This window comes from Oncorhynchus keta, chromosome 19, assembly GCF_023373465.1.
Source record: "Oncorhynchus keta strain PuntledgeMale-10-30-2019 chromosome 19, Oket_V2, whole genome shotgun sequence".
Taxonomy (NCBI): Eukaryota; Metazoa; Chordata; class Actinopteri; order Salmoniformes; family Salmonidae; genus Oncorhynchus; species Oncorhynchus keta.
In genome coordinates this window covers 85,289,887-85,314,964 of record NC_068439.1, presented here as the reverse complement: position 1 = coordinate 85,314,964, position 25,078 = coordinate 85,289,887, and the positions used below count along the sequence as shown (strand labels likewise).

Sequence of the window (25,078 nt, the reverse complement as noted above, 5' to 3'; positions counted from 1 at the left end):
TTGCATTGCAAAGAACTGAAACCCCAAAAAACATTCCCACTGCATTTCAGCCCTGCCACAAAAGGACCAGCTGACATCATGTCAGTGATTCTCTCATCAACGCAGGTGTGAGTGGTGACGAGGACAAGGCTGGAGATCACTCTGTCATACTGATTGAGTTCGAATAACAGACTGGAAGCTTCAAAAGGAGGGTGGTGGTTGGAGTCATTGTTCTTCCCCTGTCAACCATGGTTACCTGCAAGGAAACACGTGCCGTCATCATTGCTTTGCACAAAAAGGGCTTCATAGGCAAGGATATTGCTGCCAGTAAGATTGCACCTAAATCAACCATTTATCGGATCATCAAGAACTTCAAGGAGAGCTGTTCAATTGTTGAGAAGGCTTCAAGTCGCCCAAGAAAGTCCAGCAAGCGCCAGGACCATCTCCTAAAGTGGACTCAGCTGTGGGATCGGGGCACCACCAGTACAGAGCTTGATCAGGAATGGTAACAGGCAGGTGTGAGTGCATCTGCACGCACAATGAGGCAAAGACTATTGGAGGATGACCTGGTGTCAAGAAAGGCAGCAAAGTAGCCACTTCTCACCTGGAAACACATCAGGGACAGACTGATATTCTGCAGAAGGTACAGGGATTGGACTGCTGAGGACTGGGGTAAAGTCATTGTCTCTGATGAATCCCCTTTCCGATTGTTTGGGGCATTTGGAAAAAAGCTTGTCCGGAGAAGACAAGGTGAGCGCTACCATCAGTCCTGTGTCATGCCAACAGTAAATCATCCTGAGACCATTCATGTGTGGGGTTGCTTCTCAACCTAGGGAGTGGGCTCACTCACAATGTTGCCTAAGAACACAACCATGAATAAAGACTGGTACCAACACATCCTCCGAGAGCAACTTCTCCCAACCATCCAGGAACAGTTTGGTAATGAACAATGCCTTTTCCAACATGATGGAGCACCTTGCCTTATATGCAAAAATGATAACTAAGTGGCTCAGGGAACAAAACATCGATATTTTGGGTCCATAGCCAGGAAACTCCCCAGACCTTAATCCCCATTAAGAACTTGTGGTCAATCCTCAACACACACATCCTGACAAACTCCACACATTGATTATGCAAGAATGGGCTGCCATCAGTCAGGATGTGGCCCAGAAGTTAATTGACAACATGCCAGGGCGGATTGAATGGGCTGCCATCAGTCAGGTTGTGGCCCAGAAGTTAATTGACAGCATGCCAGGGCGGATTGCAGAGGTCTTGAAAAAGAAGGGTCAACACTGAAAATATTGACTCTTTGCATCAACTTCATGTAATTGTCAATAAAAGCCTTTGACACTTATGAAATGCTTGTAATTATACATCAGTATTCCATAGTAACATCTGACAAAAATATCTAAAACCCTGAAGCAGCAAACTTTGTGGAAATGAATGTGTGTCATTCTCAAAACTTTTGGCCACAACTGTAGTTCCCTTTTCTATATATTTATGTTGGTCACCATTTCGAACAATCCATAATCCGCTTGGACTGGCCGACCGAGAGGTCAAGAGAGACAGAGCTGGCCTCCCGGGTGGCGCAGTGGTTAAGGGCGTTGTACTGCAGCGCCAGCTGTGCCATCAGAGTCCCTGGGTTCGCGCCCAAGCTCTGTCGTAACCGGCCGCGACCGGGAGGTCCGTGGGGCGACGCACAATTGGCCTAGCGTCGTCCGGGTTAGGAAGGGCTTGGTCGGTAGGGATGTCCTTGTCTCATCGCGCACCAGCGTCTCCTGTGGCGGGCCGGACGCAGTGAGCGCTAACCAAGGTTGCCAGGTGCACGGTGTTTCCTCCGACACATTGGTGCGGCTGGCTTCCGGGTTGGATGCGCGCTGTGTTAAGAAGCAGTACGGCTGGTTGGGTTGTGTATCGGAGGACACATGACTTTCAACCTTCGTCTCTCCCGAGCCCGTACGGGAGTTGTAGCGATGAGACAAGATAGTAGCTACTAAAACAATTGGAAAGAGAAAAATTATGAAATTGGGGAGAAGAAAGGGGTAAAAAAAAATAATTAAAAGACAAAAAAAAAGATAGAGACAGAGCTGGCCCTGGACCAAGGTAAGGTGTCTCCTGGGTACATGCAGTCAACACCTGGACATAAAGGCTTGCTTCTCCCATCTACACACATGGAGTCCGGTTACAGAACACTTAGACAAGCCTAGAACCTCTAGACTGAGCGAGTACAGTGTTAACAGTAGGACTAATAGTTTTCCATTTAATATTGTCAAAAAGCTACAAAAAAATTGAGAATTTGAGTCATGAATTTAGCGAGGACTGTGTGGGAGTGGTCTGAGTGAGAGGTGTAATTGGAGGGATATATAACCTGAAAACGAGCTGTTATTGGTCCATTTGCATGGCCCGGTGTACCAGGTGGGTTTCACTTCAGTATCAATGGAATGGTCTAAAATGTGCAGACTGTGGAATTATTTGTTATTGACCTATTAACTTATACCGCCTGATGATGTCACCAGACGAGAGCCAAAACTCCAGCCATGTAAAACCTGCTGATCAGAAGGTCCTGTGTAGATGGTATTTTCATACAGCTGTTGTACAAGATAAGACTAAAAAAAGACTAAGAAACAGAATTTGGACCTTTCATTAATGATAATGATACCTTGTCTACGCTCGTCCTCTTGAAGGAGGGCTTGTAGGTAAGGGTGTGTGTGTGTGTGTGTGTGTGTGTGTGTGTGTGTGTGTGTGTGTGTGTACCTTGTCTACGCCCATTCTCTTGAAGGAGGCCTGTAGGACCTTGAAGTTGTTGATGAACTCATGTTCCAGCCGGGCTGCGAACTTCACCTTCTTCAGCAGGACACAGCCAGGGAACAACATGTCCATGAACTGACAATACGCTGCACCTACACACACAGCATTTACAAGTTAGCATATCATTCATTAGGACTAGTGATTACTTTATACAGTTGTATCAACATGAGGCATTTACAAGTTAGCATATCAATTATTAGGACTAGTGATTACTTTATACAGTTGTATCAACATGAAGCATTTACAAGTTAGCATATCATTCATTAGGACTAGTGATTACTTTATACAGTTGTATCAACATGAGGCATTTACAAGTTAGCATATCAATTATTAGGACTAGTGATTACTTTATACAGTTGTATCAACATGAAGCATTTACAAGTTAGCATATCATTCATTAGGACTAGTGATTAGTTTATACAGTTGTATCAACATGAAGCATTTACAAGTTAGCATATCAATTATTAGGACTAGTGATTACCTTATACAGTTGTATCAACACACAGCATTTACAAGTTAGCATATCATTCATTATGACATTCATCTAAATGATTGAAATGTGTGCGTGTTACCTGAACACAGTTGTTCTACCTTGGTGTAAGTGAGCCGTAGAGAGTCGTTGACCCAGGACAGCATCTCATGACGACTCAGGTTCTCCAGAGCCGAAGAGATGGAGAACACATTCACCGCCATCAACCTGCAACACACAGGCAGGCACGCAGGCAGGCAGGCAGGCAGGCAGGCAGGCAGGCAGGCAGGCAGGCAGGCAGGCAGGCAGGCAGGCAGGCAGGCAGGCAGGCAGGCAGGCAGGCACACAGGCAGGCAGGCACAGGCAGGCAGGGCAGGCAGGCACGCACACAGGCAGGCAGGCACGCAGGCAGGCACGCAGGCAGGCAGGCACACAGGCAGGCAGGCACGCAGGCAGGCACGCAGGCAGGCAGGCAGGCAGGCAGGCACACAGGCACACACAGAGTTTAAGATTATATTACATTATTAGTCATGAATGGTTAAAACACAATCCTTTTACGTTAAATCTCATGTTTACAAAAACAGTGTTCATGTTTGAAAACAAGGTTAAACATTATCGAATTAAACACCTAAGGGTGCACACACACACACACACACACACACACAAAGGCTCTTAGAGACACGAGAGAGCGAGACAGAGAGAGGGGTGGAGAGAGAGACAGAAAGGGGGGAGAAAGAGAGAGGTAGAGAAGAGAGGGAGAGAGAGAGATGGGAGAGTGTCGCGGATGATGTTGGCTTTCGCCGACTGGTCGAACACCTCGGGGTCCGGTACACACTACCAAGTAGGCGCTATTCTTCCGGTGTTGCCCTACCGGAGTAACACAGTAGTGTTCAAACGCATATCACTTGCTATGGGCTTTAATGCCATAAGCTGTCACGACTATCACGACTGACATTTGGACGAGCGATGTCAGCCCCATGAGTATGCTAAGTTTGCTCAAGAATGTGCTGGTTCTCATACCGCTGCTGCCATTTCAATGGCATTTGAGAACATGTTTGAAACATGAACACACTCCTAGGTCCATTCTAACAACTGACTGTAGAAATAAGCTCATCAACTGCATCTCTTCGAATCCAAGATGGCGTAGCAGTAAATCGTCCTGTCGTATCGTCTCTCTGTAAATATCGTCTCTTTTTCGTTTTAGATATTTTAGATATTTTTTCTTCGCATATCTTTAAAAACATTTTGCTAAACCTAAGCTTCCAAATACTCTTCTGCAACCCGCCTCACCCAATGTAGCTACTTTTCCTAAAGTATTTATATTTACTTCGAAACCGGAACCCTTCAACTGAAGCTAGCCAGCTATGCTAGCGGTCTTCAGCTAACCGGTCATCAGCTAACCTTTAGCTCGGAAAGCTCTCGCCAGTTCGAACAACGCGACGCTAACCAGAGCATAACGGACCTATTTAATTTTTTACCCCCGGATTCCCACCACAAACGGAACATTCTTCAGCTGGATCTTCACAACTAGCTATCGAGCTAAACAGCAACCCTGGTTGATTACTCCTGGCTAGCGTTTCCACCCACGTAGCTTGAAGCTAGCCCGGCCAGAGCTCCTAGCATACTCCTGGGCTACAATACCTGGACCTACGACCGGTCTATCGATATGACTGCATGAAGAGGAATAAACAGACTCAACCCATCGCAACGTCCTCCAAAGGCTAACTCTCTAGCCCTCGCTATCTCCTTGCTTGCTAATTCGGCATGCTAACTGCTAGCTTGTTTAGCCCAGGTCCGCTAACTACTACCTTGTTTACCCCGGCCTGCTAATCTGTTAGCTTGTTAGCACAGGCCTGCTAACCGTCTGCATCGTCGCGTTCCAAAAACGCAGTGGCCCATATGTACTTTCTATCTCTTCCCGATTAAAAAAAAAATTGTTTATACCTTCCGGAAACCTGCCTCACCCAATGTGATACTGAATCGCTATTATCTTTATTTTTAGAACACACTCAAGAACCTCCAGAAGCTAACCAGCTAGCTAGCTACAAGCTACTTAGTCATTGTTAGTTTTTTTAACCTGGATAACACTCGCCAGTCCAGTCCCCCTGCCCCATCCACCGCTGCCCCTGGACTCTGATCACTTGGCTACATAGCTGATGCATGCTGGACTGTCCATTAATCACGGTACTCCATTCTGCTTGTTTGTTTTATCTGTCGGCCCCGTTGCCTCGTCAATTAGCTGTTGTCTCACCCACTGTTTTAGCTAGCTTTCCCAATTCAACACCTGTGATTACTGTATGCCTCGCTGTATGTCTCTCTCAAATGTCAATATGCCTTGTATACTGTTGCTCAGGTTAGTTATCATTGTTTTAGTTCACTATGGAGCCCCTAGTCCCACTCCTCATACCCCTGATACCTCCTTTGTCCCACCTCCCACATATGCGGTGACCTCACCCATTACAACCAGCATGTCCAGAGATAAAACCTCTCTCATCATCACCCAGTGCCTGGGCTTACCTCCGCCATATCCGCACCCCACCATACCCCTGTCTGCACATTATGCCCTGAATATATTCTACCATGCCCAGAAACCTGCTCCTCTTATTCTCTGTCCCCAACGCTCTAGGCGACCAGTTTTGCTAGCCTTTAGCCGTACCCTCATCCTACTCCTCCTGTGTTCCTCGGGTGATGTGGAGGTAAACCCAGGCCCTGCATGTCCCCAGGCACTCTCATTTGTTGACTTCTGTGATCGAAAAAGCCTTGGTTTCATGCATGTCAACATCAGAAGCCTCCTCCCTAAGTTTGTTTTACTCACTGCTTTAGCACACTCTGCTAACCCTGATGTCCTTGCCGTGTCTGAATCCTGGCTCAGGAAGGCCACCAAAAATGCAGAGATTTCCATACCCAACTATAACATCTTCCGTCAAGATAGAACTGCTAAAGGGGGAGGAGTTGCAGTCTACTGCAGAGATAGCCTGCAAAGTAATGTCATACTTTCCAGGTCCATACCCAAACAGTTCGAACTACTAATTCTGAAAATGACTCTCTCCAGAAATAAGTCTCTCACTGTTGCCGCCTGCTACCGACCCCCCTCAGCTCCCAGCTGTGCCCTGGACACCATTTGTGAATTGATTGCCCCCCATCTAGCTTCAGAGTTTGTTCTGTTAGGTGACCTAAACTGGGATATGCTTAACACCCCGGCAGTCCTACAATCTAAGCTAGATGCCCTCAATCTCACACAAATCATCAAGGAACCCACCAGGTACAACCCTAACTCTGTAAGCAAGGGCACCCTCATAGATGTCATCCTGACCAACTGGCCCTCCAAATACACCTCCGCTGTCTTCAACCAGGATCTCAGCGACCACTGCCTCATTGCCTGTATCCGCTACGGTGCCGCAGTCAAACGACCACCCCTCATCACTGTCAAACGCTCCCTAAAACACTTCTGTGAGCAGGCCTTTCTAATCGACCTGGCCCGGGTATCCTGGAAGGACATTGACCTCATCCCGTCAGTTGAGGATGCCTGGTCATTCTTTAAGAGTAACTTCCTCACCATTTTAGATAAGCATGCTCCGTTCAAAAAATGCAGAACTAAGAACAGATACAGCCCTTGGTTCACTCCAGACCTGACTGCCCTCGACCAGCACAAAAACATCCTGTGGCGGACTGCAATAGCATCGAACAGTCCCCGCGATATGCAACTGTTCAGGGAAGTCAGGAACCAATACACGCAGTCAGTCAGGAAAGCTAAGGCCAGCTTCTTCAGGCAGAAGTTTGCATCCTGTAGCTCCAACTCCAAAAAGTTCTGGGACACTGTGAAGTCCATGGAGAACAAGAGCACCTCCTCCCAGCTTCCCACTGCACTGAGGCTAGGGAACACGGTCACAACCGACAAATCCATGATTATCGAAAACTTCAACAAGCATTTCTCAACGGCTGGCAATGCCTTCCGCCTGGCTACTCCTACCTCGGCCAACAGCTCCGGCCCCCCCGCAGCTCCTCGCCCAAGCCTCTCCAGGTTCTCCTTTACCCAAATCCAGATAGCAGATGTTCTGAAAGAGCTGCAAAACCTGGACCCGTATAAATCAGCTGGGCTTGACAATCTGGACCCTCTATTTCTGAAACTATCCGCCGCCATTGTCGCAACCCCTATTACCAGCCTGTTCAACCTCTCTCTGAGATCCCCAAGGATTGGAAAGCTGCCGCAGTCATCCCCCTCTTCAAAGGGGGAGACACCCTGGACCCAAACTGTTACAGACCTATATCCATCCTGCCCTGCCTATCTAAGGTCTTCGAAAGCCAAGTCAACAAACAGGTCACTGACCATCTCGAATCCCACCGTATCTTCTCCGCTATGCAATCTGGGTTCCGAGCCGGTCACGGGTGCACCTCAGCCACACTCAAGGTACTAAACGACATCATAACCGCCATCGATAAAAGACAGTACTGTGCAGCCGTCTTCATTGACCTTGCCAAGGCTTTCGACTCTGTCAATCACCAGATTCTTATCGGCAGACTCAGTAGCCTCGGTTTTTCGGATGACTGCCTTGCCTGGTTCACCAATTACTTTGCAGACAGAGTTCAGTGTGTCAAATCGGAGGGCATGTTGTCCGGTCCTCTGGCAGTCTCTATGGGGGTGCCACAGGGTTCAATTCTCGGGCCGACTCTTTTCTCTGTATATATCAATGATGTTGCTCTTGCTGCGGGCGATTCCCTGATCCACCTCTACGCAGACGACACCATTGTATACACTTTCGGCCCGTCATTGGACACTGTGCTATCTCACCTCCAATCGAGCTTCAATGCCATACAACACTCCTTCCGTGGCCTCCAACTGCTCTTAAACGCTAGTAAAACCAAATGCATGCTTTTCAACCGATCGCTGCCTGCACCCGCATGCCCGACTAGCATCACCACACTGGATGGTTCCGACCTTGAATATGTGGACACCTATAAGTACCTAGGTGTCTGGCTAGACTGCAAACTCTCCTTCCAGACCCATATCAAACATCTCCAATCGAAAATCAAATCAAGAATCGGCTTTCTATTCCGCAACAAAGCCTCCTTCACTCACGCTGCCAAGCTTACCCTAGTAAAACTGAAACTAATTTGCATACCGCCCAAACAGATCCTCAGATGATCACATCTCTAATCCACTCCACACTGCTCTTTCCCACCTGGACAAAAGGAACGCCTACTTGAGAATGCTATTCATTGACTACAGATCAGCGTTCAACACCATAATACCCTCAAAGGTCATCACTAAGCAAAGGATCCTGGGACTAAACACCTCCCTCTGCAACTGGATCCTGGACTTCCTGCCGCCCCCAGGTGGTGAGGGTAGGTAGCAACACATCTGCCACACTGATCCTCAACACTGGAGCCCCTCAGGGTTGCATGCTCAGTCCCCTCCTGTACCCCATGTTCACCCACTACTGCATGGCCAGGCACGACACCAAGAGTGGTTTGATCACCAACAACGAGACAGCCAATAGGGAGGAGGTCAGAGACCTGGCCGGGTGGTGCCAGAATAACAACCTATCCCTCAACGTAACCAAGACTAAGTAGATGATGGTGGACTACAGGAAAAGGAGCACCGAGCATGCCCCCATTCTCATTGACAGGGCTGTAGTGGAGCAGGTTGAGAGCTTCAAGTTCCTTGGTGTCCACATCACCAACAAACTATCATGGTCCAAACACACCAAGACAGTCGTGAAGAGGGCACGACAAAACCTATCCCCCCCCAGGAAACTAAAAAGATTTGGCATGGGTCCTCAGATCCTCAAAAGGTTCTACAGCTGCAAAATCGAGAGCATCCTGGTTGCATCACTGCCTGGTAACTGCCTGGTACGGCAACTGCTCGGCCTCCGACCGCAAGGCACTACAGTGGGTAGTGCGTACGGCCCAGTACATCACTGGCGCTAAGCTGCCTGCCATCCAGGACCTCTACACCAGGCACGGTCAGAGGAAGGCCCTAAAAATTGTCTAAGAACCCAGCCACGCCAGTGATAGACTGTTCTCTCTAATTTTTTTAATTTTTGATTTATTTCACCTTTATTTAACCAGGTAGGCTAGTTGAGAACAAGTTCTCATTTGCAACTGCGACCTGGCCAAGATAAAGCATAGCAGTGTGAACAGACAACACAGAGTTACACATGGAGTAAACAATTAGCAAGTCAATAACACAGTAGAAAGAAAATGGGCAGTCTATATACAATGTGTGCAAAAGGCATGAGGAGGTAGGCGAATAATACCATTTTGCAGATTAACACTGGAGTGATAAATGATCAGATGGGCATGTACAGGTAGAGATATTGGTGTGCAAAAGAGCAGAAAAGTAAATAAATAAAAACAGTATAAAAACAGTATGGGAATGAGGTAGGTGAAAAGGGGTGAGCTATTTACCTATAGACTATGTACAGCTGCAGCGATCGGTTAGCTGCTCGGATAGCTGATGTTTGAAGTTGGTGAGGGAGATAAAAGTCTCCAACTGCATGGCAAGCGGTACCAGAGTGCCAAGTCTAGGTCCAAGAGGCTTCTCAACAGTTTTTACCCCCAAGCCTTAAAACTCCTGAACAGGTAATCAAATGGTTACCCGGACTATTTGCATTGTGTGTGTCCTGCCACCCCCTCTTTTACGCTGCTGCTACTCTCTGTTTATCATATATGCATAGTCACTTTAACTATACATTCATGTATAGGGGCGGCAGAGTAGCCTAGTGGTTAGAGCGTTGAGACTAGTAACCGAAAGGCTGCAAGATCGAATCCCTGAGCTGACAAGGTTCAAATCTATCGTTCTGCCCCTGAACAAGGCAGTTAACCCACTGTTCCCAGGCTGTCATTGAAAATAAGAATTTGTTCTTAACTGACTTGCCCAGTTAAATTAAAGTAAAAAAATATATTTAAAAATGTACATACCACCTCAATTAGCCCGACTAACCGCTGTCTGTATGTAGCCTCGCTACTGTTATTTATCACTGTCTTTCTTACTGCTGTTTTCATTTCTGTACTTACCTATTGCTCACCTAATACCTAATACCATTTTTGCACTATTGGTTAGAGCCTGTAAGTAAGCATTTCACTGTAAAGTCTACCTACACCTGTTGTATTCGGCGCATGTGACAAATAAACCTTTGATTTGATGGAGGAATTTAGTAACGTACAAGAGGATAAAAAGACAGACAACACAACTGTCAAAAAGAAGGAAAACACCTGGTCCATTTTAAGTGGCAGACTTAATGGATCCACACGGATTAAAGAGAAGAGGGACCCAAATCAGATCAGGGGAGCTGGAAAAAATGTAAAGCCCAAAAGGATGCGGCAGAGGAGAGGTGGGGGCTATTTCAGACCAGAGGGGGGGGCTATTTCAGACCAGAGGGGGGCTATTTCAGACCAGAGGGGGGCTATTTCAGACCAGAGGGGGGGCTATTTCAGACCAGAGGGGGGGCTATTTCAGACCAGAGGGGGGCTATTTCAGAACAGAGGGGGGCTATTTCAGACCAGAGGGGGGCTATTTCAGACCAGAGGGGGCTATTTCAGACCAGAGGGGGGGCTATTTCAGACCAGAGGGGGGCTATTTCAGACCAGGGGGGGAGGGGGCTATTTCAGACCAGAGGGGGGCTATTTCAGACCAGAGGGGGGCTATTTCAGACCAGAGGGGGCTATTTCAGACCAGAGGGGGGCTATTTCAGACCAGAGGGGGGCTATTTCAGACCAGTTCAGACCAGAGGGGGGCTATTTCAGACCAGAGGGGGGGCTATTTCAGACCAGAGAGGGGGCTATTTCAGACCAGACCAGAGGGGGCTATTTCAGACCAGAGGGGGGCTATTTCAGACCAGGGGGGGGGGGCTATTTCAGACCAGAGGGGGCTATTTCAGACCAGAGGGGGGCTATTTCAGACCAGAGGGGGGCTATTTCAGACCAGAGGGGGGCTATTTCAGACCAGAGGGGGGCTATTTCAGACCAGAGGTGGGGGCTATTTCAGACCAGAGGGGGGCTATTTCAGACCAGCGGGGGCTATTTCAGACCAGAGGGGGCTATTTCAGACCAGAGGGGGGCTATTTCAGACCAGAGGGGGCTATTTCAGACCAGAGGTGGGGGCTATTTCAGACCAGAGGGGGGGGGGCTATTTCAGACCAGAGGGGGGGGCTATTTCAGACCAGAGGTGGGGGCTATTTCAGACCAGAGGGGGGGGCCATATAAAGTATGTTAAAACTGACATTAATGCTACTTCACTACAATGTTACCACTATCAGGCCAGTTACAGCGTGTTACTGTTATCAGGCCAGTTACAGCGTGTTACTGTTATCAGGCCCGTTAAAGCATGTTACTGTTATCAGGCCCGTTACAGCATGTTAGCACTATCAGGCCCGTTACAGCATGTTACCACTATCAGGCCCGTTACAGCATGTTACCACTATCAGGCCAGTTACAGCGTGTTACTGTTATCAGGCCAGTTACAGCGTGTTACCGTTATCAGGCCCGTTACAGCGTGTTACCACTATCAGGCCCGTTACAGCGTGTTACCACTATCAGGCCCGTTACAGCGTGTTACCACTATCAGGCCAGCGTTACAGCGTGTTACCACTATCAGGCCCGTTACAGCGTGTTACCACTATCAGGCCGTTACAGCAGCGTTACCACTATCACAGCGTGTTACCACTCAGGCCCGTTCAGCGGTTACCACTATCAGGTTACAGCGTGTTACCACTATCAGGCCCGTGTTTATCAGGCCAGCGTGTTACCACTATCAGGCCCGTTACAGCGTGTTACCGTTATCAGGCCCGTTACAGCGTGTTACCACTATCAGGCCCGTTACAGCGTGTTACCACTATCAGGCCCGTTACAGCGTGTTACCACTATCAGGCCCGTTACAGCGTGTTACCACTATCAGGCCCGTTACAGCGTGTTACCACTATCAGGCCCGTTACAGCGTGTTACCACTATCAGGCCCGTTACAGCGTGTTACCACTATCAGGCCCGTTACAGCGTGTTACCACTATCAGGCCCGTTACAGCGTGTTACCACTATCAGGCCCGTTACAGCGTGTTACCACTATCAGGCCCGTTACAGCGTGTTACCACTATCAGGCCCGTTACAGCGTGTTACCACTATCAGGCCCGTTACAGCGTGTTACCACTATCAGGCCCGTTACAGCGTGTTACCGTTATCAGGCCCATTACAGCGTGTTACCGTTATCAGGCCATTTACAGCGTGTTACCGTTATCAGGCCATTTACAGCGTGTTACCACTATCAGGCCCGTTACAGCGTGTTACCACTATCAGGCGTGTTACCACTATCACAGCGTGTTACCACTATCAGGCCCGTTACAGCGTGTTTACCACTATCAGGCCCGTTACAGCGTGTTACCACTATCAGGCCCGTTTCAGCGTGTTACCACTATCAGGCCCGTTTCAGCGTACAGCGTGTTACCACTATCAGGCCCGTTACAGCGTGTTACCACTATCAGGCCCGTTACAGCGTGTTACCACTATCAGGCCCGTTACAGCGTGTTACCACTATCAGGCCCGTTACAGCGTGTTACCACTATCAGGCCCGTTACAGCGTGTTACCACTATCAGGCGTTACAGCGTGTTACCACTATCAGGCCCGTTACAGCGTGTTACCACTATCAGGCCCGTTACAGCGTGTTACCACTATCAGGCCCGTTATCAGCGCGTGTTACCACTATCAGGCCCCCGTTACAGCGTGTTACCACTATCAGGCCCGTTACCGTGTTACTATCAGGCCCGTTACAGCGTGTTACCACTATCAGGTTACAGCGTGTTACTATCAGGCCCGTTACAGCGTGTTACCACTATCAGGCCCGTTACAGCGTGTTACCACTATCAGGCCCGTTACAGCGTGTTACCACTATCAGGCCCGTTACAGCGTGTTACCACTATCAGGCCCGTTACAGCGTGTTACCGTTATCAGGCCCGTGTTACCACTATCAGGCCCGTTACAGCGTGTTACCACTATCAGGCCCGTTACAGCGTGTTACCACTATCAGGCCCGTTACAGCGTGTTACCACTATCAGGCCCGTTACAGCGTGTTACCACTATCAGGCCCGTTACAGCGTGTTACCACTATCAGGCCCATTACAGCGTGTTACCACTATCAGGCCCGTTACAGCGTGTTACTACTATCAGGCCCGTTACAGCGTGTTACCACTATCAGGCCCGTTACAGCGTGTTACCACTATCAGGCCCGTTACAGCGTGTTACCACTATCAGGCCCGTTACAGCGTGTTACCGTTATCAGGCCCGTTACAGCGTGTTACCACTATCAGGCCCATTACAGCGTGTTAACGTTATCAGGTCATTTACAGCGTGTTACCACTATCAGGCCCGTTACAGCGTGTTACCGTTATCAGGCCATTTACAGCGTGTTAACGTTATCAGGCCCGTTACAGCGTGTTACCACTATCAGGCCCATTACAGCGTGTTAACGTTATCAGGCCCGTTACAGCGTGTTACCGTTATCAGGCCATTTACAGCGTGTTAACGTTATCAGGCCCATTACAGCGTGTTACCGTTATCAGGCCCATTACAGCGTGTTAACGTTATCAGGTCATTTACAGCATGTTACATAACATCATCATTAATACCAAGGCTGCTCATATCATAAGCCCCAATTCAATTGTTGTACAAAATGGGCAAGTAAATAGCCAAAAAAAAAAGTTAATTTTCCTTAATTAATTTTCTTTCCTCTTTCCATTTTCTTTCCTCCACAACACCCTGTGCTGTGGAGAAGCAGCAGTGCCTGGATCTTCCACCAGCAACACAAAACACCAGACAGGCCAAGCAAACGCCCCAGAACTGACATGAACCAAGCTCATATTGATGTTTTGGAGCTGGAGAGAGAGAAACATCTACTGCAGATTGAGGTCCTGAATTTACAAAAAGAGCTACTGTGAATTCATAAACAGAAACTCCTTCAGGGAAACAAATGCCCTCTGTGTAATGAATGTTGATCTTTTTATGTTTTTAAGCTATTATTTATTAAAACAATTGTTGGTAAAATTATGGTTAAATGACTGAACAAATCATTTTAAATGGAACTGTAACTAAGTCAAACTTATACTGTTTTATTATATCTGATTAACAATATGAGTTCATAAGGGATTGTGAGACACGGACAAGGAGTAATTAATGAACACCATTCCAACTAGGAAGAAATAAATGGGTTGGGGACTGTGTAAACAGATAAGCTCTGGGGTTTTTAGATAACCTAGGAATGCACCCACTGTCTTTTCTGTTAATTAGAACTGTCAGCTCAGTGGTGATCGATAATGTTGAGGGGTCAAAAGTTACCTGGGAGTGTGTTAGTAAGTTAGAATGAAATTTTCACCTCACTTTGTCCCGGTCGAGAGGAGGGGATTCTGTTAAAGCAATGAAATGACCTGTATATGATCTGTATATAAACTGTTGTTCGTGGTTAAGTGGCAGCGCGCTCCGAGAATAAATTCTGTTACCTATTATTGAAAGACTGGTCTGCGTCTATTTTATGCAAACAAGAATCTTACAAATTCTCATAAAATAGAGTAAGGGTTTTCAATTAATGAAAGCACATTGGCATAATTAAATTACAGTAACAACAATGCTTTCCCAAGCAGTGTCCTCCAGTCTTGTCCCCACTCTAGTGTTCTGGTGCTTCCTGTGCCCCCCTGTATGGTATTGAGAAAAACAAAGTCTTAATAATACCTTTGAATACAGATAGCCTAATTAGGAATTGTATGTGTCGATCAAAATCTAATATTGCTTTTTACATGTTACCAATGCTACATTATACACACCTTAGGCTGCAAAATGGTTCTCAATCAAGGTTCTCCTCACAGCATTCCCAATGGCATCGGCAGCATGGTCCTCCACGGTCTCCTCAGGTAGGTCCTCCACGGTCTCCTCAGGTAGGTTCTTCTCAGCCTCCTCAGGTAGATCCTCCTCAGGTAGATCCTCCTCAGGTAAGTCCTCCTCAGGTAGGTCCTCAGGTAGGTCTTCCTCAGGTAGGTCCTCAGGTAGGTCTTCCTCAGGTAGGTCCTCAGGTAGGTCCTCCTCAGGTAGGTCCTCCTCAGGTAGGTCCTCCTCAGGTAGGTCCTCCTCAGGTAGGTCCTCCTCAGGTAGGTCCTCCTCGGGTAGGTCCTCCTCGGGTAGGTCCTCCTCAGGTAGGTCCTCCTCAGGTAGGTCTTCCTCAGGTAGGTCTTCCTCAGCCTCCTCAGGTAGGTCCTCCTCGGGTAGGTCCTCCTCAGCCAGGTCCTCCTCAGCTTCCTCAGGTAGGTCCTCCTCAGCCTCCCCAGGTAGGTCCTCCTCAGGTAGGTCCTCCTCAGGTAGGTCCTCCTCAGGTAGATCGTCTCCTTGTCTCTTGCCAAAGTTATACAGAACTGCCACTGCAATAATGACTGTCAGGGTAGTGTCCATCTTCGTGCAGAACCCCTCCTTTAGGCACGGGAATCTTTTTTTCCACACTCCAAAAACTCTCTATGAGACCTCCTGCCAGGATATGAGAGGTGTTGTATTCTCTCTCTTCAGGTGTCTGGGGGTTTAAAAGGGGAGTCATAAGATATGCCTGTTGTGAATGTGTGAACAGTCTATTGCCCCTAGTACACCTGGGAATCTAGCTCTCCTGTAAAATCCAGCTGTTGTTTCCTCTGCAGGACTGAACCTGATGTACTGATTCTTCAGATTGGAAATAGCACTGGACACTGACTACAATCCTGTAGACGGTTGACTTGTGGAGTCCAGAAAGGTCCCCATCCACCATCTGGGTCCATCCAGTTACATAGAACTGTAGGGCCACCAGGAGCTGACGTGGGGGTACCGCTGCGATCGTATCCCGCCCAAACTTCATGGTTGGTCCAACCTTTCTTTCCAGTTGCATTACAGAGTCCTTGAAAACTCATCATTATCAAAAAACCCAACAGGGTTCAACCTGTCTCTAATTGTTCTCTGACAAACTCTGTCGTTTTGGTTTCTCCACAGTAGATGTGCTGCCATTTGATCAGTTAAACCACCTCAAGTGGCAGTTTAGCATTGATCTACAATCTAAATGTATTTGTTATTCATTGAGCAACAGACTTAAAATTAATCTAGGTTTAAAAGGGAAAACTAAACTTAGATTAGAGGACAGATTTAATTTAACTAGGATTCATTTAAAACTAAATTTAAAATTTGGTGCAACAAGATGAATAGATAAACTGGGTTAAATCAAGGTTTAAGAGTTCATCCATGTTGGTGCAACCCACCCTAAGGCAAATAGTTTCCTCCGTTGCAAACATACTGAATCTTAGGAGTTGATTCATAGCGGAAATTAAGCTTGACATCCAGAACTGGGAGTCGACGGGAATCTATTTTTTTGGAGTCGACTCCCCACCACTACCTGTGGGAAAACAACCTAGGTTATCCAATCGGTTCACAGCAAAAAACATTACCCTTTCAAATGCAATTGTCTTGTTGTCTGCTTGTTTTAGACCAACATTACAAACAGATGGATGATAACAGCTACAAGTGGTGAGTGGAGTTACAAATGGCCTCTACTAAACAAGGTAAATGTCTTAGCTGTGATGAAAGGGTAGTTTTCCCACCACACAAATGAAACTGTAAGTGGATAAAAGCGCTGCTAAATGGCATATATTATTATTATATTACAAATGGCCTCTACTAAACAAGGTAAATGTCTTAGCTGTGATGAAATGTTTTCCACACACAAAGAAACGTGGAGCCGAGCCTACTTGGGGTGCGTTCGTAAATTCACTCGGGCTATTTTCTCAGATTTCACAGCAGTCTAGTCTGACCGAGCCTACTTGGGGTGCGTTCGTAAATTCACTCGGGCTATTTTCTCAGATTTCACAGCAGTCTAGTCTGACCGAGCCTACTTGGGGTGCGTTCGTAAATTCACTCGGGCTATTTTCTCAGATTTCACAGCAGTCTAGTCTGACCGAGCCTACTTGGGGTGCGTTCGTAAATTCACTCGGGCTATTTTCTCAGATTTCACAGCAGTCTAGTCTGACCGAGCCTACTTGGGGTGCGTTCGTAAATTCACTCGGGCTATTTTCTCAGATTTCACAGCAGTCTAGTCTGACCGAGCCTACTTGGGGTGCGTTCAGAATTCACTACGGGCTATTTTCTCAGATTTCACAGCAGTCTAGTCTGACCGAGCCTACTTGGGGTGCGTTCGTAAATTCACTCGGGCTATTTTCTCAGATTTCACAGCAGTCTAGTCTGACCGAGCCTACTTGGGGTGCGTTCGTAAATTCACTCGGGCTATTTTCTCAGATTTCACAGCAGTCTAGTCTGACCGAGCCTACTTGGGGTGCGTTCGTAAATTCACTCGGGCTATTTTCTCAGATTTCACAGCAGTCTAGTCTGACCGAGCCTACTTGGGGTGCGTTCGTAAATTCACTCGGGCTATTTTCTCAGATTTCACAGCAGTCTAGTCTGACCGAGCCTACTTGGGGTGCGTTCGTAAATTCACTCGGGCTATTTTCTCAGATTTCACAGCAGTCTAGTCTGACCGAGCCTACTTGGGGTGCGTTCGTAAATTCACTCGGGCTATTTTCTCAGATTTCACAGCAGTCTACTCTGAGTGTGCCAGAGCGTAAAATAACGGATTAATTTACCAACACTCAACACCCGTAGAATATGGCCGGTGTCAGTAAACGTCGGCATAAAAGTGTTATTAAATTGTTGCCACAGTTACAGTCACCAACACCCTGGATAACATGAAAACAGCCTAACCAGCTCTGCTAGGGTGAGTAAAATAATCAGTGAGCTGTTCTCTCATTTATGTCTGGAAGTAGCTAGTAAGCGAGCTCAATTTAGCCAGTTAGATTGGGTGCTTGACTGCCGTTGTGAGGTCAGAACGCTCGGATCATCCCTGCTCCCAGTGTGCGCTCTGAATGCTCAGAGAGCAAAACGCTCTAAATTTACAAACTGACAACGCTTTGAATTTACAAACGCCCAGAGTACACGGAGCGCTCTGTGGCATAGTGAATTTACAAACGCCCAGAGTACACTGAGCGCTCTGTGGCATAGTGAATTTACAAACGCCCAGAGTACACTGAGAGCTCTGTGGCATAGTGAATTTACAAACGCCCAGAGTACACTGAGCGCTCTGTGGCATAGTGAATTTACGAACGCCCAGAGTACACTGAGCGCTCTGTGGCATAGTGAATTTACAAACGCCCAGAGTACACTGAGCGCTCTGTGGCATAGTGAATTTACAAACGCCCAGAGTACACTGAGAGCTCTGTGGCATAGTGAATTTACGAACGCCCAGAGTACACTGAGCCCTCTGTGGCATAGTGAATTTACGAACAATATCCTGAAGCCACCAGGGCTCTATTTCCCTATGTGGGAGCATTGTGATCCGTTGGTCAGGTTTTTTAAAGACACTAGGGCTCTATTTCCCTATGTGGGAGCATTGTGATCCGTCGGTCGGGTTTTTAAAGACACCAGGGCTCTATTTCCCTATGTGGGAGCATTGTGATCCATCGGTCAGGTTTTTTAAAGACACCAGGGCTCTATTTCCCTATGTGGGAGCATTGTGATCCGTCTGTCAGGTTTTTTAAAGACACCAGGGCTCTATTTCCCTATGTGGGAGCATTGTGATCCGTCGGTCAGGTTTTTTAAAGACACCAGGGCTCTATTTCCCTATGTGGGAGCATTGTGATCCGTCAGTCAGGTTTTTTAAAGACACCAGGGCAATATTTCCCTATGTGGGAGCATTGTGATCCATCGGTCAGGTTTTTTAAAGACACCAGGGCTCTATTTCCCTATGTGGGAGCATTGTGATCCGTCGGTTGTTTTTTTTAAAGACACCAGGGCTCTATTTCCCTATGTGGGAGCATTGTGATCCGTCGGTCAGGTTTTTTAAAGACACCAGGGCTCTATCTCCCTATGTGGGAGCATTGTGATCCGTCGGTCAGGTTTTTTAAAGACACCAGGGCTCTATTTCCCTATGTGGGAGCATTGTGATCCGTCGGTCAGGTTTTTTAAAGACACCAGGGCTCTATTTCCCAATGTGGGAGCATTGTGATCCGTCGGTCAGGTTTTTGAACTGGTTACATGTAAATGGTGACTAACCCCATTCTGTACAAATTTGTGCAACTGCGGCATTCAAACGAGGCTGCAATGAAAACTTTCTTTTTATTTGTTTTACTTAACTAGGCAAGTCAGTTAAGAACATATTCTTATTTACAATGAAGGCCTACACCGGCCAAAACCAGGACGCTGGGAAAATTATGCGCTGCCCAATCACGGCCGGTTGTGATACAGCCTGGATTCGAACAGGGCGTCTGTAGCGACGCCTCTAGCACTGAGATGCAGTGCCTTAGACCTCTGCACCACTCAGGAGCCCTAATGGGACTGTAGAGACGCCTCTAGCACTGAGATGCAGTGCCTTAGACCTCTGCACCACTCAGGAGCCCTAATGGGACTGTAGAGACGCCTCTAGCACTGAGATGCAGTGCCTTAGACCTCTGCACCACTCGGGAGCCCTAATGGGACTGTAGCGACGCCTCTAGCACTGAGATGCAGTGCCTTAGACCTCTGCACCACTCGGGAGCCCTAATGGGACTGTAGCGACGCCTCTAGCACTGAGATGCAGTGCCTTAGACCTCTGCACCACTCGGGAGCCCTAATGGGACTGTAGCGACGCCTCTAGCACTGAGATGCAGTGCCTTAGACCTCTGCACCACTCGGGAGCCCTAATGGGACTGTAGAGACGCCTCTAGCACTGAGATGCAGTGCCTTAGACCTCTGCACCACTCGGGAGCCCTAATGGGACTGTAGAGACGCCTCTAGCACTGAGATGCAGTGCCTTAGACCTCTGCACCACTCGGGAGCCCTAATGGGACTGTAGAGACGCCTCTAGCACTGAGATGCAGTGCCTTAGACCTCTGCACCACTCAGGAGCCCTAATGGGACTGTAGCGACGCCTCTAGCACTGAGATGCAGTGCCTTAGACCTCTGCACCACTCGGGAGACCTAATGGGACTGTAGCGACGCCTCTAGCACTGAGATGCAGTGCCTTAGACCTCTGCACCACTCGGGAGCCCTAATGGGACTGTAGCGACGCCTCTAGCACTGAGATGCAGTGCCTTAGACCTCTGCACCACTCAGGAGCCCTAATGGGACTGTAGTGATGCCTCTAGCACTGAGATGCAGTGCCTTAGACCTCTGCACCACTCGGGAGCCCTAATGGGACTGTAGCGACGCCTCTAGCACTGAGATGCAGTGCCTTAGACCTCTGCACCACTCGGGAGCCCTAATGGGACTGTAGCGACTGTGTTGACATCTAAATCAGGAGTGTGAACTACGTTTCTATTCAAGCGTTGATTGACATGGTAATAGTGAGATAGTATCGGAGTAAAGTTGAAAAAAAAACGGACCCTCTGACGCTGTACGTATCACGATGTAACATATGACACGCACTGTGCCACACGTGTGCTGTACAGCCTCTCTCCACCAGGTGTGGCGCTTCTCTCACAGATTAAAACTAGGGAAAGGGACAGGGTGGGGGGACAGGGTGGGGGGACAGGGACAGGGTAAGGGGGGGGGGGACAGGGTGGGGGGACAGGGACAGGGTGGGGGGGGGACAGGGTAAGGGTGGGGGGACAGGGACAGGGTGGGGGACAGGGACAGGGTGGGGGACAGGGGACAGGGTGGAGGGACAGGGGACAGGGACAGGGTGGGGGGACAGGGTAAGGGTGGGGGGACAGGGACAGGGTGGGGGGACAGTGTAAGGGTGGGGGGACAGTGTAAGGGTGGGTGGACAGTGTAAAGGTGGGGGGACAGGGACATGTTTTGTATTTCTTTTATATTATTATTATAACAACTAGGCAAGTCAGTTAAGAACATATTCTCATTTACCATGACGGCCCTAACCTGGACAAGCCCTAACCTGGACAAGCCCTAACCTGGACAAGCCCTAACCTGGACGAGCCCTAACCTGGACGAGCCCTAACCTGGACGAGCCCTAACCTGGACGAGCCCTAACCTGGACGAGCCCTAACCTGGACAAGCCCTAACCTGGACGACGCTGGGCCAATTTTGCACCGCTCCATGGGACTCTGAATCACGGCCAGTTGTGATACAGCCTGGAATCGAACCAGAGTCTGTAGCGACACCTCTAGCACTGAGATGCAGTGCCTGAGACCACTGCACCACTCGGGTGCCCCATCTAATTAAATTGTATTTCACACATGCACTGAAAACAACAGGTGCAGACCTTACAGTGAAATGCTTACTTACAAGCCCTTAACCAAAAATGCTTTAAGAAGTTAAGAAAAAAATAAGTGTCAAGTAAAAAATAGATAAGTAACAAATAATTCAACATCAGCAGTAAACTAACAACCAAGGCTATATACCTGGTACCATACAGAGTCAATGTGCGGGGGGAACCGTTAGTCGAGGTAATATGTACATGTAGGTAGAGTTAAAGTGACTATGCATAGATAATAGACAGAGAGTAGCAGCAGGGTAAAAGACGGGTCTGGGTATCAACGTGGGTGAATGTGAAGGAATGTTCCCCAAGCCGTGAGCTTGGTCCAGGGGAAATCCGTATTATTACGTGAAACCGACTCCACCCATGAGTTGATAAATCCATTACCAGGGTTACAGCTTCCAAGCCCGTTCTATGCTACTGTCAGCTTGTTCACGGGGGGAAAAGTTGTTTTATGTCAGTTAACTAACTACTAGGTAAATAATAAAATCGTAACGTTATCTATATAGATAAAGGAATTATTCATACTAGGACAACAGTCAAATACTATCTAGCTAGATAACCATAATAACGTGACTTCGTCAGTGGCTAGCTTAACAACAGAGTTAGTGCGACAGGCGAGCTAACGGAGTTAGCTAAAGCTGCTAACCTACGTACTTACTAGTCAAGGGATGTAGCTAACGTTAACTAAACATAACGGTCGGTCTGGCCAACCGGTCCAGCAGCATTGAACTGTACTGTTATTTATATGATGCAGTCATTCTGAAAACGGTATAGTTTTCAGCCAACCCCCTCTGGGGGCCTCTGTTATAATCACACACATACCCACTCACTCACTCACTGCACCGCTAACGCGTTTACTGAGGTGGGACTCGAGGAGCATCTACCTGCTTAGCAGTTAGCTAACTATTAAAACAAAACTAGTTGTCAACAAAGTCCGCGTCTAAATGGTTTAGATCGTAGTGATAATAGTTAGTGACATTTACTGACTGTCTCGTGTGAAGAGCCTCTATTTGATGCGGTGTTCCGAGCCTGTCCGGTCTGTGCGAGTTGCGTTGCTTACAGTCGGTCCACTCAGATACCTGTCGACCAGCTCTGCTCTCTGCCCAAGTGCGCCTGCGCGGCACCCATACGGTCCCAGTGGCAAGGTTTGACCTGCGTCACAGCGAAACTGCATCACCTCGTGTCCCCCCGGGTGCCATGGTGGATCTATATCACTTGGGGTTTTATTCATTCAGCCTAATCTGTTGCAAAACGTTTCTTAAACGAAGGCAAAACGGAACGAAACGAGGGACTTTGGGACAGTTCGAAATGTTACTGTTACTGTTTATTATATATACTGTTGCTTAGTAACTTTATCCCTACCAAGCCACCTCATTTTCGAACGTTGCTATGGGTACAGCCAAACAACGGAAGTGATGGTTCCGATTTCCGCTTTTACCACCCTACTGCGTCACAACATTGGCAAACTTCAAATCAAATCGGATTTGTCACATGCGCTGAATACAACAGGTGTAGATTTTACCGTGAAATGCGTACTTACAAGCCCTGCAGTTCAATAAATAGAGTTAAAGAACATATTTACTAAATAAACCAAAGTAAAAAATTAAAAAAGTAGCACAAAATTACATAATAATGAGGCTATAAACAAGGGTTAATTTTCAGTTAGCTGCAGCTATCGACTGGAACGAGCTGCAAAGAAAACTTCAAACTGGACAGTTTTATCTCCATCTCTTAGTTCAAAGACTCAATCATGGACACTCTTACTGACAGTTGTGGCTGCTTTGCGTGATGTATTGTTGTCTACACCTTCTTGACCTTTGTGCTGTTGTCTCTGCCCAATAATGTTTGTACCATGTTGTGGTGCTACCATGTTGAGGTCATGTTGTGCTGCTACCACGCTGTGTTGTTGAGTGTTGCTGCCATGCTATGTTGTTGTCTTGGGTCTCTCTTTATGTAGTGTTGTGTTTTTCCTGTATTGTTTTAATCCCAGCCCCCGTCCCCGCACAAAGCCTTTTGGTAGGTCGTCATTGTAAATAAGAATTTGCCTAGTAAAATAAATGTTAAATTAAATAAAACATGGACACTAATAACTTCAGGGGATTTGGCCACAAACATTGAACTTTGTCAAATTTCACCCATAACCCATGTAGTTGTTTTGTTAGCCACCTGACTATAACGTGTAAACAACTTAACCCTTTAACTTCTTACATTTCTTGAATTGAAATGGATCCCAACCCTGTTATGGGGTAAACATAGACCCTAACCCTGTTATGGGGTAAACAGAGACCCCAACCCTGTAATGGGGTAAACATAGACCCTAACCCTGTTATGGGGTAAACAGAGACCCCAACCCTGTAATGGGGTAAACATTGATCCCAACCCTGTAATGGGGTAAACATAGACCCTAACCCTGTTATGGGGTAAAGAGACCCCAACCCTGTTATGGGGTAAACATAGACCCTAACCCTGTTATGGGGTAAACATAGACCCTAACCCTGTTATGGGGTAAACAGAGACCCCAACCCTGTTATGGGGTAAACATAGACCCTAACCCTGTTATGGGGTAAACAGAGACCCCAACCCTGTTATGGGGTAAACAGAGACCCCAACCCTGTTATGGGGTAAACATTGATCCCAACCCTGTTATGGGGTAAACAGACCCCAACCCTGTTATGGGGTAAACATAGACCCTAACCCTGTTATGGGGTAAACATAGACCCTAACCCTGTTATGGGGTAAACATAGACCCTAACCCTGTTATGGGGTAAACATAGACCCCAACCCTGTTATGGGGTAAACAGAGACCCCAACCCTGTTATGGGGTAAACAGAGACCCTAACCCTGTTATGGGGTAAACATAGACCCTAACCCTGTTATGGGGTAAACATAGACCCTAACCCTGTTATGGGGTAAACATAGACCCTAACCCTGTTATGGGGTAAACATAGACCCTAACCCTGTTATGGGGTAAACATAGACCCTAACCCTGTTATGGGGTAAACATAGACCCTAACCCTGTTATGGGGTAAACATAGACCCTAACCCTGTTATGGGGTAAACATAGACCCCAACCCTGTTATGGGGTAAACATAGACCCTTACCCTGTTATGGGGTAAATATTGATCCCAACCCTGTAATGGGGTAAACATTGATCCCAACCCTGTAATGGGATAAACATAGACCCCAACCCTGTAATGGGGTAAACATTGACCCCAACCCTGTTATGGGGTAAACAGAGACCCCAACCCTGTATTGGGGTAAACATTGACCCCAACCCTGTTATGGGGTAAACATTGACCCCAACCCTGTTATGGGGTAAATGTTGATCCCAACCCGGTGTCCTTTGACAGCTCTTTGGTCTTGGCCATAGTGGAGTTTGGAGTGTGACTGTTTGAGGTTGTGGACAGGTGTCTTTTATACTGATAACAAGTTCAGACAGGTGCCATTAATACAGGTAACGAGTGGAGGACAGAGGAGCCTCTTAAAGAAGAAGTTACAGGTCTGTGAGAGCCAGAAATCTTGCTTGTTTGTAGGTGACCAAATACTTATTTTCCACCATAATTTGCAAATAAATTCATAAAAAATCCTACAATGT

The 25,078-nt window shown here is 47.5% G+C and overlaps 1 protein-coding gene and 2 long non-coding RNA genes across 11 annotated transcripts in view; 2 read left to right on the top strand and 1 right to left on the bottom strand.

Moving 5' to 3' along the window:
* Positions 1 to 22,696, bottom strand: part of LOC118375663 (microtubule-associated protein RP/EB family member 3-like) — a 95,271-nt gene extending 72,575 nt beyond the window's left edge. Inside the window, exons 1-4 of one of the 5 annotated variants that reach the window (XM_052471684.1) lie at positions 15,059 to 15,162; positions 14,853 to 14,929; positions 3,360 to 3,484; positions 2,734 to 2,879 (exon numbers count right to left, since the gene is read on the bottom strand). In XM_052471684.1, the coding sequence (XP_052327644.1) occupies positions 2,734 to 2,879; positions 3,360 to 3,480 (267 nt within the window). In that variant the 5' untranslated portion in view covers positions 3,481 to 3,484; positions 14,853 to 14,929; positions 15,059 to 15,162. Of the gene's footprint in view, positions 1 to 2,733; positions 2,880 to 3,359; positions 3,485 to 9,664; positions 10,559 to 14,852; positions 14,930 to 15,058; positions 15,188 to 22,470 lie in introns of those variants that run through there. The other 4 variants (XM_052471683.1, XM_052471685.1, XM_052471686.1 and 1 more) reach the window with 4 other exon arrangements.
* Positions 15,096 to 15,561, top strand: LOC127909580 (uncharacterized). The gene is made up of 3 exons (XR_008072030.1): positions 15,096 to 15,242; positions 15,282 to 15,383; positions 15,414 to 15,561. It is a non-coding gene; the product is annotated as an uncharacterized LOC127909580 (long non-coding RNA).
* On the top strand, positions 17,639 to 19,867 carry LOC127909578 (uncharacterized). Of its 5 annotated transcripts, XR_008072027.1 has the most exons (4): positions 17,639 to 18,696; positions 18,757 to 18,939; positions 19,001 to 19,122; positions 19,184 to 19,867. It is a non-coding gene; the product is annotated as an uncharacterized LOC127909578 (long non-coding RNA). The 5 variants fall into 5 exon arrangements; XR_008072026.1 differs by lacking the exon at positions 19,001 to 19,122 and having other exon boundaries at positions 17,639 to 18,635; XR_008072028.1 differs by lacking the exon at positions 19,001 to 19,122 and having other exon boundaries at positions 18,818 to 18,939.
* Positions 22,697 to 25,078: the final 2,382 nt, after the last annotated feature.